Source organism: Ammospiza nelsoni, chromosome Z (assembly GCF_027579445.1).
Source record: "Ammospiza nelsoni isolate bAmmNel1 chromosome Z, bAmmNel1.pri, whole genome shotgun sequence".
NCBI lineage: Eukaryota > Metazoa > Chordata > Aves > Passeriformes > Passerellidae > Ammospiza > Ammospiza nelsoni.
In genome coordinates, this window is record NC_080669.1 from 60,357,804 (window position 1) to 60,376,367 (window position 18,564).

The window sequence follows — 18,564 nt, forward strand, 5'->3', positions numbered from 1 at the left end:
AAAATACTGAGGCAGGGCTGGTCTTCTGTAACATGGTGCTCCAAGGAAAAGCTAGGCACTATGTTTTTGCCTGCTGATTGTTCTGATTTCCTGAGCTTCTCAGGGCTCATACTGGTTCATAGTCTAGATCCCATCTATTCCATCCTCTCTTCCTCTGCTCCCCTGGTTGATTTTGTCTCTTCTGAATTTCAGGATCTCCTCCCAGGCTTTCACCTCAAGTAGCAGGTTCTGGTACTGCTTCTTTATCAAGTGCTTAGGTGTCGGCAATAGCTGGCTAGGAGACAAATTCATGAGTTAACTTCTCTGTGCCCTAAACATAGGCATCAGCTCAACGTCACTGTGTATTATGTATTTTCCCCACGGACCAAGCAGCTAACATGCAGGTGCACAAAATGGATCTTCAAAAAGAGAAGACATTAAATAGTTCACTTGGACAGCTTATAAGCAACATATGACCCAGAGTAGTATTGATAAAACTGCTCAGATTTGGAATTGTGATTGTATGAACACTTAAAATTATCAATAAAGATTTTGAAGCAGTTTTGAGTTCACTGAACCCTCCCACTTGATTAACCAGTGATTTACACATATATAATGACTTTGACTGACTTAGAGGGTAATTTATATCACAATGTGCATGATATATGGATCTAAATAGACTAAAGAGGGGGGAAAAGGGACCATCTGATCTATAGAAAATTGTCTGCTGTCAGAGGGGCTCAAGAACTGTTTGAAAAATGTGTTTAGAAAGCCATAAATAAATTTCCTAAATTTTCTGTGCTTTCTGGATGGCATTCTCCCTGGGTACATATTGCCCAGGAAAAAAGGTTAGGAAGTCAAATTTTTTAACTGGCTAGTCTTTTTAAGTATTTCTAGGTCTTTCAAAAGGCTTTATTTTTATGAACCTCTATAGTGGGTTTTGTCCTGATCTTCCCAGTGCTCATGGAATATTGTTTTTTGCAGCTACAGGATGGATATGGAGATCCCAACACCCCAAGGTCCAAGTTCAAACATGAAAATGAGAGTGTCATTACTTGGGAGCAGCAGGGTTATATTTAGGACAGGTGTTTAAAAGCAGACTTACCTACATACCCAATAGGTTTTGTAAGCATAATTTCCTTGTGCCCCTCTCTTATGCTACACAAACAAGTTATTGACCAGAAGAAAAACACTTCTGCATATTCTGAAATTTATACACGTGAACTTCTTCAATAGGACGACTCATGCATACAGATTTACATAAAAGCACAGGCATTTGTGGGATCAGGGCTTCACTTGTAGGATCCCTCTCCTACCTGAGAGCGAAAAATCCTGGAGGTATGTGCATCAAAGAAAGTTGAGTGCTCCAAAAACTATAGACAACAACTGCAAAAGCAGTTGGAGGATCTCTCGTGTTCCCCCTTTTCTTTGTTGGTTGGGTTTTGGTTTCAATTTTTTAAACTGATTTTTTAAAATATATCTATTTATTTGTTTTTAATACTGTTGCTTTGCAAATTAAATATACCTGTAGCAAGCACAGTATTCAACAGCTCGATGGAGAATAGACCTCCGATCTAGGGGACTTTCAAAAATTCATCCTCTGCTGGACCCTTCACTCGTGGTGTCTCCTGAAGCGCTTCTTTGTCAAGCGCAGAGACGAAACCCGTTCCCGATGTGACTCCCTCCGGCGGGGAGCCGGCGCAGCCCGCAGGGGTCAGTGCTGCCCCGGAGAGCGAGCGGGGCCGCGGCCGCCGTGACGGGCAGCCGTGCCCAGCGGCGACGGGGACAACCGCGGGGCGCGGGCCGGGGCAGGGGACATCGCCACCGCCCCACGGCAGAGGGCAGGGAGCGCCCGGCCCCGGAGCGGGCACGCCGGTGGGTGCCGTGCCAGGATGCGGCGTGGTGCCGGGGCCGGGCAGGTGCCGCCCGCCGCTCTCCGCCCCAAAGGCGCCCCGGGGGAGTCCTGCCCGGCGGCCGGCAGGAGGCGGCCGGCGCTGCCCGACCGCCGGGTCTCTCTTCTCTCCATCCCTCCGCCCCCGACGGGGAGGAGGCGAGCGCAGCCGGCGCCCCCCCCGCACGGCCGCGGGCAGCCGGGGAGCAGCGCAGCGCCGGCCGGGCACCGCCACCGCCGCCGCCCCGCTCCGCCCGCAGGCTCCGCGGCCGGAGGGAACGCGCTGGCCGGGCGGGGACCACTCCCACGCCCCGGCTGCGGCGGCCGAGAGTCCTTCCCCGGCCCCGCTCCTGCACACAAAGGGGAGGCGCGGAATCGTGCGCGGACGGGGAGGAGGACGAGGCGGGTGGGCGGCTCGGTACCTCCCCGGGGAGGCAGCGGTGGGGGAGCCGCCGTGACAGCCGGGCGCGGGATCCTCCCTAAAAAAGCCGCCGGGTTTTTTTTTCCCCCTTTCCCGGAGAGAGAGCCCGGCAGCCCCGTCCAGGCTGCTGGGCAGGATGGCCGCGGGCCGCCCCGTGGGGCTGGGCGCTGCGCCCTAGCAGCCGCCGGGCTCCATCCGCGCAGCCGAGGCGCGAGCCGGGTGCGGCCCAGACCCGGCTGCGCCTCAGCCCCTCTCCGCCGCCGCCTGGGGCTCTTCTCGCCTCCCCGCCCCGTCTTCGGCCATCGCAGCAGGCATGGGCTGTTTCTGCGCGGTCCCGGAGGAATTTTACTGCGAAGTTTTGCTCCTGGACGAGTCCAAGCTGACCCTGACCACACAGCAGCAGGGCATCAAGGTAAGCACGCCGGCAGAGCTGCGGGGTCGCGATGCGGGAGAGCCCGCTGGGCTGCCCGGCGGTGGCTGCCTCCCGACTGCGCTGCGATAGCCAGGAAGGGAGCGGCGGCGGAAAAAAATGGGGTTTCGGGAGGAATAACGTCGTAACTTTGCTTACGGTCGCGCAAAGGACAGATGGATCAGGGTGACGCTCGCCGGTGGGGCAGACGGTGCTCTGGAAGGCTTCACCTCGAGATAGTGACTTAAAACGAGCAGGTGCCGACCACCCCGGGGCACTCGGGACGCTCGGCGCAGAGGTATTGTTCTGTACCTGCCAGAGCAAGAAAAGAGAAGGCGGCTGTGTGCACGGTGTGTTGCGCGCCCGTGTTGAGTCATTCCCCGCTCCCTCTGCCTTGGGCCGTGCCCGCCTGGGAGGCGCTCTCCTGGGAAGGGCCGGGGGCAGCGGAGCGGGGCGGGAGCGCAGCAGCTCCCGAGCGCAGGGCGAAGGTCCAGCCGCCTCCCCAGCCCGGTGTCCCGTGGCCCGGCCGCTGGGAACAGCTCCTGCGCCGCTGCAGCACGCTCGGCGTGGACGAACTCTTCAAAGTAGTCATCTGCCAAGCGCTAATGAGCCCTGACAGAGCTTGTGGAAACTGAGATTTTTCTAAAGGCCCTTAACTTGGTCCTGTTTGGTTAAGCGTGATGACAACTGATAGCATGTCGCAGACAGTTGAAGTCCTTGTTCGAAGAGCCACGAACATGAATTTATTAGCAACGTAAGAACGTGGTTTCAATGTCGGATTGTTGGATCAGGAAAAAAAAAACCGAACAAAAAAACCAAACCAACCAACCAAACAAACAAAAGACATTTGAGAAAATACATTCAAAGAAAGAAATTAGTTCTTCTACAATTTATTGTTGGAAAGGGCTGTCCGATTTTACCTAAGACATCCAAAGAATAAAATTCTGTATGCCTTTGTGCTTTAGCTTGAATGATTGAAGCTTGGAGAAGCAACTGTGGAAAGGAGAATCTGAAGGAGGGTAGTGGGGAGAGGGAGTTTATATTTAACAATATATTTTCAACCGTAATCAGTGGTATTACTAGGTCTACGTGTATTCAGCATTATCAAGCTTTGCTGAATCAACTGCCTGCAGATAGGCCCATAAATCCATGCTTAGCACAGAGGAATAAGCAAATCACGCTGGAATGACACCGGAATTCAGTACCTGTGCAGGGTCTTTAAGTCTAAGTTTAGACACTTCTGAAAAGCCTTACCTTTCAATGTGCAGATGTGGGTGTGTATATCATGCATGTTTTTGTGCAGTAAACATGCAGTCACAGAAGTATGTTAAAAGTATAATCTGCAAAGATGGTTAGTCTAATGAAGCTAAAACCTGAAAGTGAAGGGTTTGTGCAGTGTCTAATAAAAATTAATGTCCCATGGGAAAGAAAGAGTCTGAAGATGTAACTTCTTTCCAAGAATGCATGACTTGCAGTCTTGGGAACTGTCTAGTTTAAGATGAGGGTGTGTTTTCCTGCCATTCTTAGTGTGATCTGAATGTGGTATAATGCTAAATATTTCATCCCTTCTACCTGCTCCTTCTCTGTCTGAAACTCAACCACAGAGCAGTCATGGAATCAGTTGGAACAGTGTGTGGATCTGACGAGAAAAGTACTAGTTCATTAACAATTTGGCATAGGCACTCACACTGCACAGTGGGAAACCTTAGGGAAGGGAGAATCTCCCTTTTCGTAGCAGCCTGTCTCCTGTGTTTTCTTTTTCTTTCCTTTGTTTTAAGATATAGTTTGTACACGGCGAAGCCACACCCCAGCGCTCTAGCTCCATGAGCCTTTGAAAACCCAAGGTGAGGAGCTGCAGAGCTCTCTCCCAGGCTGTGTTTTAAACCATGGAGCCTTCCCTTGCCTTGGTACCCACAGGAGTGTTTGTGCAGCTGTGTGTGAGGAGCAGCTCCTGCCCAGCTGAAGGGTGGCCACTGCTTTGCCTTTTGCTGGGTGAGCCTTTAGCTAGACCTTTGTGCTCTGCTCCACTTCACAGCTGGGGGGTGGCAGAAATGGCTTTTTCAACACAGTCCTGGCTTCTGTCATTTTCAGCTGCTGTTGTTATTCTACAGCTTTCCAGGGATGTTCTGTTATCAATTATTAGTGAAACAGAACATAAAATTTGTCATATTCTGGCACGCTTTGTCATTTGGTACTTTACCCTTGAAATACAAATATTTTATTTCAAATCTTTTGAAATGCACTCATGTAAATGCAGAGAATTTTATTTTTAATTTTTTAAATTTTTTTTTAATTGGCATTTCAGCTTTGGCACATATGTATAGTTTGTAAAAGTTCATATAGGTTTCATTTTAAACTAACATTAAAAAAAAAAACATTTCCTTAGAACTACAGATTCTGGATGGGATCTTCCTTTTGTCATCTTCACTTTTAATTTGGTTCAGAGATACATGGGACACAAGCTTTTGGTCCTCTTTCACATATCCTGAATTGTTACAGGAGCAACTTTGTTCTTTTATTTTCCCTCAAGCAGATGCATGTCTGTTAGAAATAAAAAACACAGCTCAACAGCTTTTGGCAATTTATATACTTGCTTGATATTAGTGGGTATAAACCTCCTTGTTTTGAAGGGTGGAAGGCCCTGTAGGAGTCCGAGGCAAGTTTGTTTCTTCAGGGAATTGGATATGAAGTAGATACTTGTGGCCAGTGAATTTTGAGGATGCATTGCTTACTTTATATAGTGGTTATTTCTGACTTGTTATGCTTGGCAGCAGCTCTACTTATCAAAACATGACATTTTTTAATTACAATTTCATTGACACATTCTTCATTCTACAGTGGGCTTCAAATTGTACTTCACATTGAAACAATGAGCAGAGGTGACAAGACTGAGACTTTGAGTGCAATTTAGGGATACTTTTCTCTGTGGACTTCAAAGAGCTTGTTAGGGAAAGAAAAAGATTAGTTTTCTTCTGGCTCTCAAGTGGGGAAGCTGAGATGGAAAGAGGTGAAATGGCTTTCTCAAGGTTGTAAGGCAAGGAAACAACTTCCCTTTGCTATTGGAGGGATAGAACTGACCATTCTGCCTTGGGCCATGCTGTCTGGAGGGGTTTGTGAGGAACTCTTCTTCAGACCAATTATTGCTTCTCAGGGGTTTTTTTGGGTTTTTTTTGGGGGGGGGGTTTTGGTGTTTTGTTTTTTTTTTTTTTTTTTTTTTTTGGTTGGTGTTTTTTTTTTTTTTTTTTTTGGTTTGGTTGGGGTTTTTTTGTTTTTGTTTTTGTTTTTTTTTTTTTTTTTTGTGGTTTTTTTTTACTGTTATCAGTGTATCAGTCCTGCATTGCTGTTCTTCCTTTCTGTCTTTGTGGTTTAAGGTTAGAGCACTGCTCTATGAAAATATGTAAGCTGGGTGTCCAGCACTGAGGCTTACAGGAGGCTGATAAGGGTTAGGTAATCAGGAAAGGCCATCAGGTGTCTCATAATCTTAATTTTTATGTTTCATTATAGTACATTAACATGCATTGAGATAAAAAAGTGATGGCAGTTGTTAGTCCCAGAAATTTTGGGATGGAAATGGCTATTCACCACAATCTCATGCTGCTTTCTAGTCAACGTGCATGGCCTCAAATGGGGACAGCTTTTCCTCTTAAAAGGATGTTCAAGTTTCCAGTTAGGAAATGGGTTTTTGCTAAAGATATGGTAAGAATGAACTACCAGCTGAAAATAATCCCTTTTCCAGGACTGCTACTTCGTCTTCTCTTCACACAGACTAAACAATAACTTAGGCATTTTTATGGTACAGCACCAGTTGTAGCTCATCTGTTGATGTTGTGAGACATGTCAGAGGTCTTTTGACAGGATACCTGACTGAGGGGTTGTGGACATTACATATTTTGGCTCTGTTGAGAACTGAGCTAATTGTCCTTGTAAACAGTGGTGTGCCTTATTGCACAAATTTGTTTCTGGAGATCAAGGAAAATCTCTGTGGGCCCTTAAAAATAATAAGAGTGCTCATCTTGAAAAGTGTGTGTTACAGGAACCTAAGAAGCCTTTTTTCCCCCACCTTGAAAATAGTATTTAAGGGAGATATTTGTTTTGTTTTTTCTCTCCTGAAGAAGCTAAAAATGTTGTGAATCATCTGTGTCTCATGTTTGCATCTCTTTGGTTGGAACAAAGATCTCAAAAAAAAAAATTAGCTACTTTTGCAGTGAAGAAGCTCTCTAATTAGTCTTAAGCCATCTGGTCATTGCACTTTTGAAGTGCTCCTTGAAATTCCTCTCTGAGCACAGTTTTTATGTTCTGTTTAGACTGACATGTGTGATGGGCCATCAGCAGTATTTCATTAGAAGAGAAGTGATGAACAGGAAAGATACACAAGGTATTCCTGGGAGAAGTATATGTTCTGTAATATTATTTTATTAGGTGGTACCATTTATCACTGGTGGCCAGTGATAGTCTGGCCATCATACCATTTACTTGATGATTTACTGAGAATTTAGCAAATGATGGCTAAAAAAACCCCCTAGCCCTCACCTCAAAAAAAAACCCCAAACAAAATAACAATAACAACAATAAAACAAACCAAAACCCCCAAAAAACATCAAAGCAAAAAAGCAAACCTGAAATAGAGAGTGACTGATATTAGGAACTGTGTTAACTAACTGGACATGTAAAAAGCATGAGTGGGTTCATCAGAATATTATACATATTGTGAAGATACTTATGGAAAAATTGACCAAAGGATTCAGTATGATCTACAGAAGTAGGTGAGTGCATAATTTCTTAGAAAGTTTTCTGTGGATTATTATGGTATTTTTCCTTTTCTTGTGTGTGTGTTTTTTTGTTTGGTTTTTTTTTTTTTTTCATTTTTGTTCAGTTTGGGGGTTTTTTTATTTGCTTTTTCCTTTGTTTTTGTTTTGACTTTTTTTTTCAGTCCCCAGTGAAGCTAAATAGTTCCAGACTTCATGTCTTTAAAATACAGTGCATACAGAAAATATACAATTTTACACTTTTACAAGTGCACTTTTACATCAAACTCTATTACCTGGAGGTACACCAAGGAGTCCGCCTGGGAATGACAGGGATCTTTTTTTTTTTCCCAGTGAAAATACTTAATGGATGCATTTGATAGCAGGAAATAGAATCCTATGAATAGAAAGAACTTATTTTATTTTAATTGAGAGTTAGCATTAAAATCAAATTGGTAAAATTTGCTGTGAATGTGGAATGTATTCTTTATGAAAGTGATTTCTCCTGGTTTATTCTTCTAAATTTTTCTAGGAAAGGAAACCGTCTTTTTTGTCAGTTTTCTAAAATTTTCTGGTTACACTACTTATAAATCTGAAAAATCTTTTTAAAGGTAGATTGCAATTGTTTTCTACCTATGGTATTTTCACCACCTACAGGAATTACTAAACTGAAATATCAGAGTTCAAGCATATTTAATCATATTTTCCTCTGCCCTCTTTGCTATTGATTAATAAAGAAATAATTAATTGATAAATATTTCAAGGCCAATTCTTCTTGATATTCTGCATATTGATTTGAAAAGAATAGTTAATAAAATTGAGTTGATTAAAAGAACACAATCTCACTCTCATTTCAACCTTGTAATATATTTTCTTTATAAAGCAACAGTTCTGCTATGTGTACATATTTTGCATAGCAGAAGGAAAACTACACAGACAATATCATCAAGTTCCAAGTGTGAATAATTTTTTTTAATGCTGTTGAATCGCCGCATCTAAGTATTGTCTGTAGCAAAATAACAAAAAAAATGTTAAAAAAATGTACATTACTGATAATCCCTTCCATATCAGAAAGGTGCTGGTGCTCCTTAAAGTTCCTTTATGGGTGTAAAATGGTCATCTGATTGCACACTGAGGACCAGATGGTTTATATGAAAATTTGAACTATTTCAGTCCTCCAGAAATGGGCAGAAACAATGCACAATTCTAGTTTACAGAGAATGAAAGGAGCAAAATGGGTCATGAACACTGCTATTAACTGCTCTGCAAAAATTTGTGTCACAAATTTGAAATAGATTACTAACTTCTTACAATATCTTTACAGATGAGGCCAGCGATCTTGAATACCCCACAGAATAACCATAAAATAAATTAACAATGAGACACTTTATTTTCCCTAGGTTCACTTAAGTAAATTAATGAAACCAGCATGACAACAAGAAGTAAATCCATTAATTTCTAAATGGAGTTATGTCTTGGTGAACCTGAGGTTTGAGCAATCATATTGTCAGAGGTGTCTGTTCTTCTGTTTTCACTGAGCAGTAATTTCATAATAGGACCAGGGTACACGTAAAGTATGAGGCTGCTTTTTTTTGGTACAGTTTTGGGTTTATGTACCTTGGATCAAGCATTTCTTATATTAAAATATTTTAGTATAGTTAAATACCATCTCTTGATATGTTATTCATTTTAGTTCCTGAGAATTCTGAACTAAAATTCAGCTGCAGAATTGCAATCCGTTCCTTCAAAAAAGAAAACTGCTAAAAAATCATCACATTGTATGGGGAGAAATCTTGAAGAAACTGAATTGAAAAGGTGTTTCAGAAAGAGAATGTTTCTAGAAGCTAAAATTTTATGTCACTTCATGCTGTAAAAATATCTGTTTTCAAGATGATATTGAACACATATGAGGAAAAGAGAAATTAGGTATTGGTCAAATGGCATCATTATTAATATCTGCATTTTTGCTAGAAAGATGAGAGAGGACTTGCCAGTCTTTTAAATATTTTTAAAATTTATTTTCCCAAAAGGGATTTAATTTTGTAATGATAGATCAGCTATATTACCTTAACTTTTTTTCACAACTGATATATTTGGAAGTGAATAATCACATTTCAGTATCTGGGTTTAATTTTGCAAACTGCATTTTTAAATTCACATTTTAGTTGCTGCTTTCTGATCAGATCTTTTGCTTGCTGCATACAGATTTATTTGCGGAGTTTAAAATGAAGGTTGTCATTTCAGTATTGATCGAACTTTTGTTCCCACTTCTTCCATTGCATCCTGAGTTGTGGATGGCTGAGCACTGCAGGCACTAAGGTCAAAAGGACATGCTCGAGGTCAACCCGTGCTATTTATTCAGAAGTGGAAAACCAATAGAAACATTGTAAAATGAGAGCTCTGCTCCTTTGGTTTTGCTGCAGCATGAAGAGGGGAACCTGCCTGTTTTGCCAAGTGGGAAACATGCTTTATCTGCTCTCCTTTGCTTGTGACCACAAACATTGATTTCTGTGAAGGGAAGAGACCTGGTAGTTCTAGCCGTTTCCAGAGGCAGGAAAAAGACACCTCAGAACTTCCTTTGATTTGATATACAAATTGTCTTTATTGAAAGTAACAACCAAAATTTAATATACCCGCATAGGCATTTTTGATCATTCTAGATGGAAATCCCTATTGGGCTGAATGTACCATTAACCTATAGTACTAGGGTATTTATGTTGAAGTTTGTTGTTAGATGTCTCAGAGGTCTGTAAAGATTCCTTTTTGAGAAGCCTTTCTTTCCTCTTGCCCCTCATGGTTTCTTTTTAATTCTGTCTTGTTTGCAAATGGCAAACTCTCACTCCTATCAGGAGCTTTCATTAGTCATTTGCTTGGTAAGAGCAAGCATAAGACTTTATATTCAGTGAAATCCAACTGCTCCTGCTTATGTTTAAGATAAATAATAAAGTCATTACAGTAATGGGTAGTTACTAATGTTACTAATGTAAAGGAAAAGTGGATGTAATTTGTATGGCGATGTGTTTATTCATTTGTCAATATTTACATTTTAAACTCTGCAGATTACAACTCGTTGTCCATAAAGCAGAGAAGAACACTATCTATCTACCTGTAGTTCTTGAAGTTTTGGGTAGAATCTCTCTGTGGTTGAGTGAGCCAGTTTGATAATAAATCACTCTGCACTTTCTTTAATACTTTTCCTGTGTTCTCAGGAAAGTAAGAACTGAGTGCACTGAAGAATAATTCTCTTATTTGTATGAGAGACAGAATGCCTTTTAGGAATGGAAAGGAAGGACCTTCAGTATGTCAATTCCATTAAAAGAATTTGGAAGGCAGAAAATGGCAGTTTCCCTATATAATTAGTGGCAAAATTTGGCATGACTACTAATGTAGGCTAGCACATGATTTAACACTTTGTAGAACTAAAGGCACTTGATTGTCTTGTAGAATTCATCCAGAAGACAGTTCATCCACACAAAACCCACTGGATCTGGTTTTTGTTTTCCACATACTATATATTTCGCTCAAAGTTCTCATTTATGTCTGAGAAGAGTTTATTTGTAGTGTTTTGGAAAATATTTTCTATCTATAATAATACTTATTTGTGTGTTATACAGAATATCTAGTTTATTTTATTATTAATTTTTAAAATACATTCTATATGAGAAAAAAAAATCACAGTGTAAAAGAATTGTGACAAAATTCTTTCCTATTTCGTGGACAAATGGTAGCTGGAAGGAATGTAATGGGGTTTTGTTCTTTTCCCTCTTTAGAATACCAGAGCAAGTATTCTCTTTATAAAAGACTACATTGAGAACCATAAGGGAAAGTAAATTTTCTTTTTATGCTGTTTGTGAGTACCACAGAAAACTGGTGGAGCTAACAGTTCAGAATTATAAAAATGAGGAGGAATGCATAGGAGACTAATGAGGAGTGAGTTCAGCGCTGACTCAGGACTTGAAGGAAAGATTCAACAGCCCTTGTGAGAAGAGGTAATCCCACAGTGCTGGTGTGATAGGTAACATGGAAGGAGATTCTCCACATCTCTCTCAGGGGTGCCTCAAACTGCCGGCAAAACTCCCTGTTTTGAAATGAGTTTTGCTTTGTTTGGCCAGCACCAGATACCAAGGAATGCTGCAGTGGGCCCTGCCTTTGCCCTGGTTCCGTGCAGGTGGAGTTTGCTGTGGTGTAGAAGGTGGCTGTAATTTATAAAGTGATGAAATCTTGTCATGGCCATCGAAAGGAATGCAAGTCACGTGTCAGAACCAAGTGGGACTGGAAGGCCATGACTTCCAGCATTTCTTCAGTGTTTGTTCCCATGGAGGAATCCTCAGATCCTCGTTCCCTGTGGTTCCTGTGGCTGTGGGAAGTGAGAAAGAGTGCAATGGAGCTTGTTGCAGCCTGACACTTCCAAGCTGTATCACACAGAGCCCAGACCTCCTACACAGGGGTCCTTTCAAGTGTGCTTCAGGCTGACAGCAATCTTTTGTCTGTGTGGTTGGTTTGTTTATTTAATATGCCAGAACGAAAGAAAGCTGAGTGTCAGACTCTCATAATTCTCGTTGTCATACCATGACAGTTAAGGGGTGGGTGATATGTATTGGGGTGCCTTGGAGGGGACAAGACAGCAGATAATCCTGAAACCTGTGCCTGGATCTCCCTTCAGAGCAAATTAGGACATCTGAGGAGGGACCACAGGAGAGAGGTAGCTTAAGTTCAGTAGAGGTGATCAGGAGAAAAAGTTCCTGGGGAAATGAAGGAGAGTTGCAAATGGACAGAATAGTCTTGCAACAAACAAACTTTTTTGTATTGCCATTTGCTTTCTGAAGGAAGGGAAGAAAGCCACAAGAATTTGTAGAGGAACCTTTTGATGAGGTGTGTGAATGTCCTGACCTCACCTGCCCTCAGCTTTTTAGGTTTAATTTCCATTTGCTGCTTTGGGTAGGGGAGGAGGAACTGGAGGGAGGAGGGAAAGGGGAAGGAGGAGGAAAAACATTAAAAATGTTTTTTTAATACCATTTTCGGGACTAAAGCCCTTTTGTTGAAAAGATCAAATATTTTCCCCCTACTTAGAAGCGATGTCAGATTCTTCAGCTGTATTCTTCACTTTATTATTTTTTTACTTTCTAAAAGTCTCATCTTTTCTTTTTGTGTACAGAACATAAGTTGGCTGAACACTTCAGTTCTCTTTTCAGTGTGTGCATCCTTCTTCTGGAACAGCAAATTCTAAAGCTGTGGGAAACAAAAGTTTCTGGTATCCTTCAAAGGGTATCTACCACATTTATTCTTATCCTTTTGTTCTTAACAAATGCCTTAATGTAGACAAATTATAATGCCTTTAAAATCACCTCTGACTGAACCATCTTTCTCCAAAAATGGGGAGTGTTCTGGAGCTCTCTCAGTGTTCCAGGTTGGGATGGATGAGATTTACTAAGAAAATATTCTTGGCCTTGAGGTTCCTTTATCTGTGTCATCAGTGCCTCAAAGCAGTTCTTGCAAAAGCCAATTTTCTTTCTTCGACCACCATTTAGTAATAATGTTTCTTTTTCTTTTCCTGTGAAAGCAATAATGAGTTACCACTGTCCTTCCTGGATTGGAGAATACTTGAAATTTTGTACCTGGTTTTAATTTCACTGTTGATGACGTGTTTTGAAGTGCTTTGGCACCAATTTCAACAGGAGCCAAATTGAACCCAATTTTTCTGTGAGCAGGTTCAATTAATAAATGAAAATTTATTTGAAAGAAAGAGTGTAATTTCTTGGATGAAGGTGACAGATGTTATTAACATAAAATAAACATGAAAAATTTCTACCTTTTTAACAGAAGTCAAATCTTTTTCTTAATCATCCTTGGCATTTCACAGGTATTCAGCTCTTTTATCTGTTTAGAGCATGAAAGCCATGTTTGATATTTCCATGTCTGTATCTTTATTCTTTTGTTTCTTTTTTCCTGGAAAAAATCTTCTACAGAACCAGGTTTCATGAACTGTCTCCTGAAATCTTTGTTTAAAGGAAAACTGCAATGCTTACCATGTTTGTTTATGATGTCTGCTGCTTTGGGAACAGGTGAACAGAAGTCAGAACAAATGATCAGAAAAAATACTAGGTTTAGTTTTGGTATTATGTGTGTGTTTGTCTCCAACAGAAATTGGAGGGGCCTTAGCTAAATGAAGTTGTTTGGGGAGAGGAATCTATAAAATGTCCAAAACAAGATAGTTCTAAGTACTGTTGCTGTTTTAAATCTTTCTTTGTAGTGTTTGTAGTTTTGTGAAAGCTGAAATTTTTTCCTGTGGCATGGAAAAACTCCAGAAGCAGGCAGAAGTCCTGCAGGAGAGCTTGACTCCAGCTTGATGTATTTTGTTGAGAGGAAGGTTTGATTGGGAGGGAGTTAAACCACTTCCACTGAGTTGGCTGAAAATGAATCAAACCCAGTTTTTTGTTTTAGGTAAATTTTCTTTTTCCTGATGCTTAGTCTGTATCTCAGATCATGACACTTTCAATGATCTTGATATTAATTAATTAACTAATTAATTAGTTTATTTATGCTAATTTTTGGTTTTGTTCATGAGTTTTAGAAAGATCAGGGTAGAAGATTTGCAGTAGATTTGCAGTAGGGCAGCACACAGAAATATTTCTGCTGCTGTGTGTGACATACACACAAAGTGTGCTTATAGAACCCTCCCTTTGAGACATTTACTTGGAACTTTTCGTAGACAAATAGTGCCCACAAAGAAACTCAAAAATTGAAAGGTGATTTTTTCTTTAGTATTAGTTAATCCTGCTGTGTGTCTTACCTTGAAGAGAATTCAAACCAGAGAGATTTTTATGTGCCTGCTGTACTAAGGTATAAGGCATTCACTTGAAAAGTTACAAAAGTACAAGTCAGTGTTCATTACAGCGTTCACTTCTCTGAAAGTTACATAAATGTGTGCACTGCCCATCTCCATGCCCAGGTTGAGGTGATTACACTCTGTATCTAATCCACCAGTGCATTCACGCAATTCTATTGAAAGTGGCAGAGTTTCTTTCCCTACTGTGGATTAAAGGCTCTTCATCTTAATATGCATTTTTTCCTACCTAATCTAACCACATAGAGCAGATGGACTTGGTATTATTATCTATAAGATGAAGAGCATCTAACACAATGCTGCTTATTATCTTGTTTTTCAAGCTTGCTGTGATTCATATTCCTTTTCTTGCATACAGAAGGAATATGGGATAAGAAAAATCACTTGAACTGAAGAAATTGCAGTGTAATTGAATTTTGATTTCTGAGTGTACAGAAAATGAAGCGAAGTAATGTACTTGAGCAGCAAATTACAGGAGGTAGGACAGTGTACAGTGCCTTTAAGAAGCAGGTGTTTGCTGGGGAGTTCACTGTGCATACAGATGTACTCACATTTTGAAGTTGGTTAGGAACAGTTACAGGGAAGAGGAAACCTGATTGGCCTAACACAGGCTTTTTCTATTCAGTACAGGCTTGAAAAAAAGGGGGAAATATATTAATGTAGGGAAAAGCTGGGTTTTGTTTGCTCTTTAAAGTCTGAAGCAGGGGAGAACCTGAAGTGTGATTTAAAGGAAATTGCAGTAGTGGTTGTTGTAAGTACACAGAGAGGAAGCCTTGCATAATTTTCAGTCTGAAAGGAAGAACTGAACATTTAATTAAACAATGCCTTTGACTCAATTAGTTGATACTCCAGTGTTCTTAGTACATATAATTTTAGGTTATTTTTCAAGTGTACAGCTGTTTCCTACTGCATAACATGTGGGAGGGAGGTACACTGTGGTTCCAGAAGCAGAGGGAATGGAAGAAGATTTCTAGGCCCTAAAATTTTAACCATCTCTAACTCAAAGCTGCAAAGGTAGCGCATCTGACGAAAGCCTAACTGGTAATTTCACAGTGAGTATTGACCTTATCAAAGTCTACCCAAAACCTATTGAACCCCTTTGATCATCCCATCACTCCTGCCAGACTGCTGAGCCCCGAAACCTCAAGTGTTTCTCTGCATGCAGAAATGGTATTTGACTAACTGGATCTGCTTTCATAGGGAAAATAAAATACAGTCCACCTGTAGTCTGAGTATGCATTGTGATAGTGCTCATGTAACATAAGTTACTTCCTTGTGGGCAGAGGAATATGTTGGACAATGTCAAAACACCTTGAAACGTATTTATATATATAATTACATTAAAAATTAGCAGAAGCAGTGTTTGGGTGAAATAACAGACTTATTGAACCACGTCATAACAGATGATTGTTGTGATTTTTTTTCCTTGATCTACCTCATTTAGATAGAAGGCTGGATCTGCTTAGAAGAACACATTATTTTAAACAGGGATTTGTTTTGGATTTTGGCTCTTGTTTCAGGGGGGAATCATATCCTCCAATGACACTTGTTTAAGCCAAAATAAGTCAAGTCAGTTGTTGGAGTTTAGTCATCTCACACATGTTCTGCTACAAAAGGAGGAAAGAATACTCTCCTGTCTTGAATTATCTCAAATTTCATTTAAGCAATAGTTTATCAATGCAAATAAAGTGCATATCAAACAGAAGAAAATTATGCATAATAAAATGAAGAAATTGGAAAGATCTGACCTTGGTGAGGAAGAGCCTGCCAGTTTCAGTGGGAATTCTCATATGTCACATAATCATAGGCAGCATTGCAATTGTACACAGAGGACACAGGCATTGGAACTTATTTTCAGAACTATTTAGGTGCTTGCATAAGAGTCTTTCAAAAGTCCTTTTTAAAGATTGTACTGGGCACTCAGGCAAATCTGAAAACCTCTCAGGACTGAATTAATGGTTACAGAGTAAATATCAGGAGCACAGTGTCACTTAAATCAAGATACCTGCTGTATGAGAGCTTGACCCAGAAGCTGAGACTGGGGAGCAGCATCTCAGCTGTGTGAGCTGGCATTTTCTTACTCAATGCTAGAAACAGAAGATAGAGAATTTTATGCTGTTGAGGCTGTGGACTTAACAGATTTAAGAAACAGCTGCTTCTGAGACAAATGTTTGCCCCATTTGTTCACACAGAAGAATTGCTTCAGAAGGAAGGTCTGGCTGTCATAGGGTTGTTTAGGTGGTGACATTGAGCTGAAAGTTCTGTGATTCAGATCAGTGTGTTACCCTATCTGAAATTCAGTTCTCCAGAGGGATTACAATATCTAAGTATTTTACTTGTGTGTAATATTTGCAGGCTCTGCTGATTCTTACAAGTTTCTATGGAAAGGTTTGGACATGTGATCAAACTGGTAAGTGTTCAGTCTGGTAGCTGTCCATATGCATGAATAGCAAATATTTAGTAATGCAGTTTATTTTAGATTGCACTAAGAGGATTTAGTTGCATTACCTTTTATTTGCTGTTGGTTAAGAGCCTTCACTCAGGGTGGTTGTGGTGGTTCAGCTTTCATATCTTGAAGGGCTCTGATTTCTCTGGGAGGTTCAAGTCTGCAATGCTTCAGTCTGATTCTTACAGTAGATTTCACTTTGGTGTTTTTGTAAATGCAAAGTCTTGAATTTCTTTCTTGCTTTCATTTGAAATAAACTTTCTGTTGTCATGGTTGCAGAGAGCAGCTTAAAAGCATGAACCCTGCTGACTCCTAAAACCAGTAAGCCTGCATATTTCTGTGAGGAAGCTTGGAATTAAAGCAAGTGCTATGATTTTTTTTCCCCTCTTGAAGGCAAAGTCATCATTTCTCAATGGCCAGGATTGCCTCTGTGGAACAGCAGGGACAGGAGGGAATCAGATGAGGAGGATATATAGTCAATGTATAATGAATGACATTACATGAGGGCACGATCACAATTATGTGGCTCATTCTTTACAGGTTCTTTTAGTGTGATCTGTTTTTGAAAACCCCAACTAAAGGAGCCTCCCGGAGCTCAGCTGCAGCCCTTTGTTATTCTTGTAGTAGAAAGCTTTCCCTGACGTCTCGACAGGGTCACGTTTGTTTTCAGTTAATCTACTTTCATGTTTTTCTGACTTCTGTGGGTCTGTGCACAGAGTACATTTGGTCCTTAACCTTTTTCCACATGCTTTTTTATAGAACATTATGAGACTTGTTGCTAGGAGATGCTGGAAGCTTTGAGTTTGAGCAGAGGCAGACACCCAGGCAATTGTCTGACAGCCAGGGTGGAGGAGGTTACCTGAGTATGGAGCATTAAATTGGGTGCCAACCTCTTCCACCACCATCTCTCCTAATCATGTACCTAAGGAAAATATCTGGATTTGGGTTTGTTTTACCTTAGATGCCTTCTCTCACCCTCAGTGTTTCTGAGTACCCCCAGAAACCTTAATCTTTGTTCCTGTAGTATGTCCTCACTGTTTTGCAGTTTCCTCTTGCCTTTCTTGAATAGTTCTTCTTGATCTGTTGTTTCCTTGCTGGGAGCATTGGTCTGCTGGCCAAAGACTAGAGATGGCATGTGAATGAGCAGAGTATAGTTCTTTTTCTACCCAGCACTTGGGACAATCTGGGCTTCATATCTCTGCACTTAAAAAAGTGGGAATGGGAAAATGTTTCTTTTGTTTGTTTGGCTGGTTCACTATTTTGGCTTTATGTTTTGGGAGTCAGGGATTAGTAATTGTATCTTTTACAATCCATGCCACATGGAACTACAGTATTTTAGCATCCCTTTTTGTGTCTCATCTCTAAATCATGGTGACAGTAATAAAGCAGGAGGGGCAAGTGGCATGAGGGGAAATAAGCACTGCAGTATGAAACATATATTTTAATTACAATTGATCTTATCAGATATAGATCCTTCTTCCACATACAAGTTGTCATACACTTCTTTGTTAGAAGATCTAAGAGGGCCCTGAAGATTGGAAATGTGTTGAAGCAAATATCTGGCATTTTTTTTTAACTAAAAGAGAAAGAGTTGACTTAATACAAACCCACAAAAAACAGAAGCCGAGCAAAAAGTATGCAAACAAGCCTCACCCACCATCTGTGCCAACTTCCTGGCCCTTCTCCCCTTAAAAAAAGCCTACAGCTTTGGACAGATTTTTCTCTCCAGAATTAATTTTAAAATTTAAGTTTGCTGGCTTATGCATCCAATATTTATCATTTCCACTACACTGTTGCATCCAGTGTCCCTTCCCATTTTAAAATGCTTA

General features: G+C 40.9%; 1 protein-coding gene across 1 annotated transcript in view; it reads left to right on the forward strand.

Moving 5' to 3' along the window:
* Window positions 1–2,453: 2,453 nt before the first annotated feature.
* The window catches only part of EPB41L4A (erythrocyte membrane protein band 4.1 like 4A), a 118,445-nt gene continuing 102,334 nt past the window's right edge, over window positions 2,454–18,564 (forward strand). Inside the window, exon 1 of the mRNA XM_059492340.1 lies at window positions 2,454–2,703. Coding sequence (XP_059348323.1) covers window positions 2,605–2,703 — 99 coding nt within the window. The 5' untranslated portion in view covers window positions 2,454–2,604. The remainder of the gene's footprint in view (window positions 2,704–18,564) is intronic.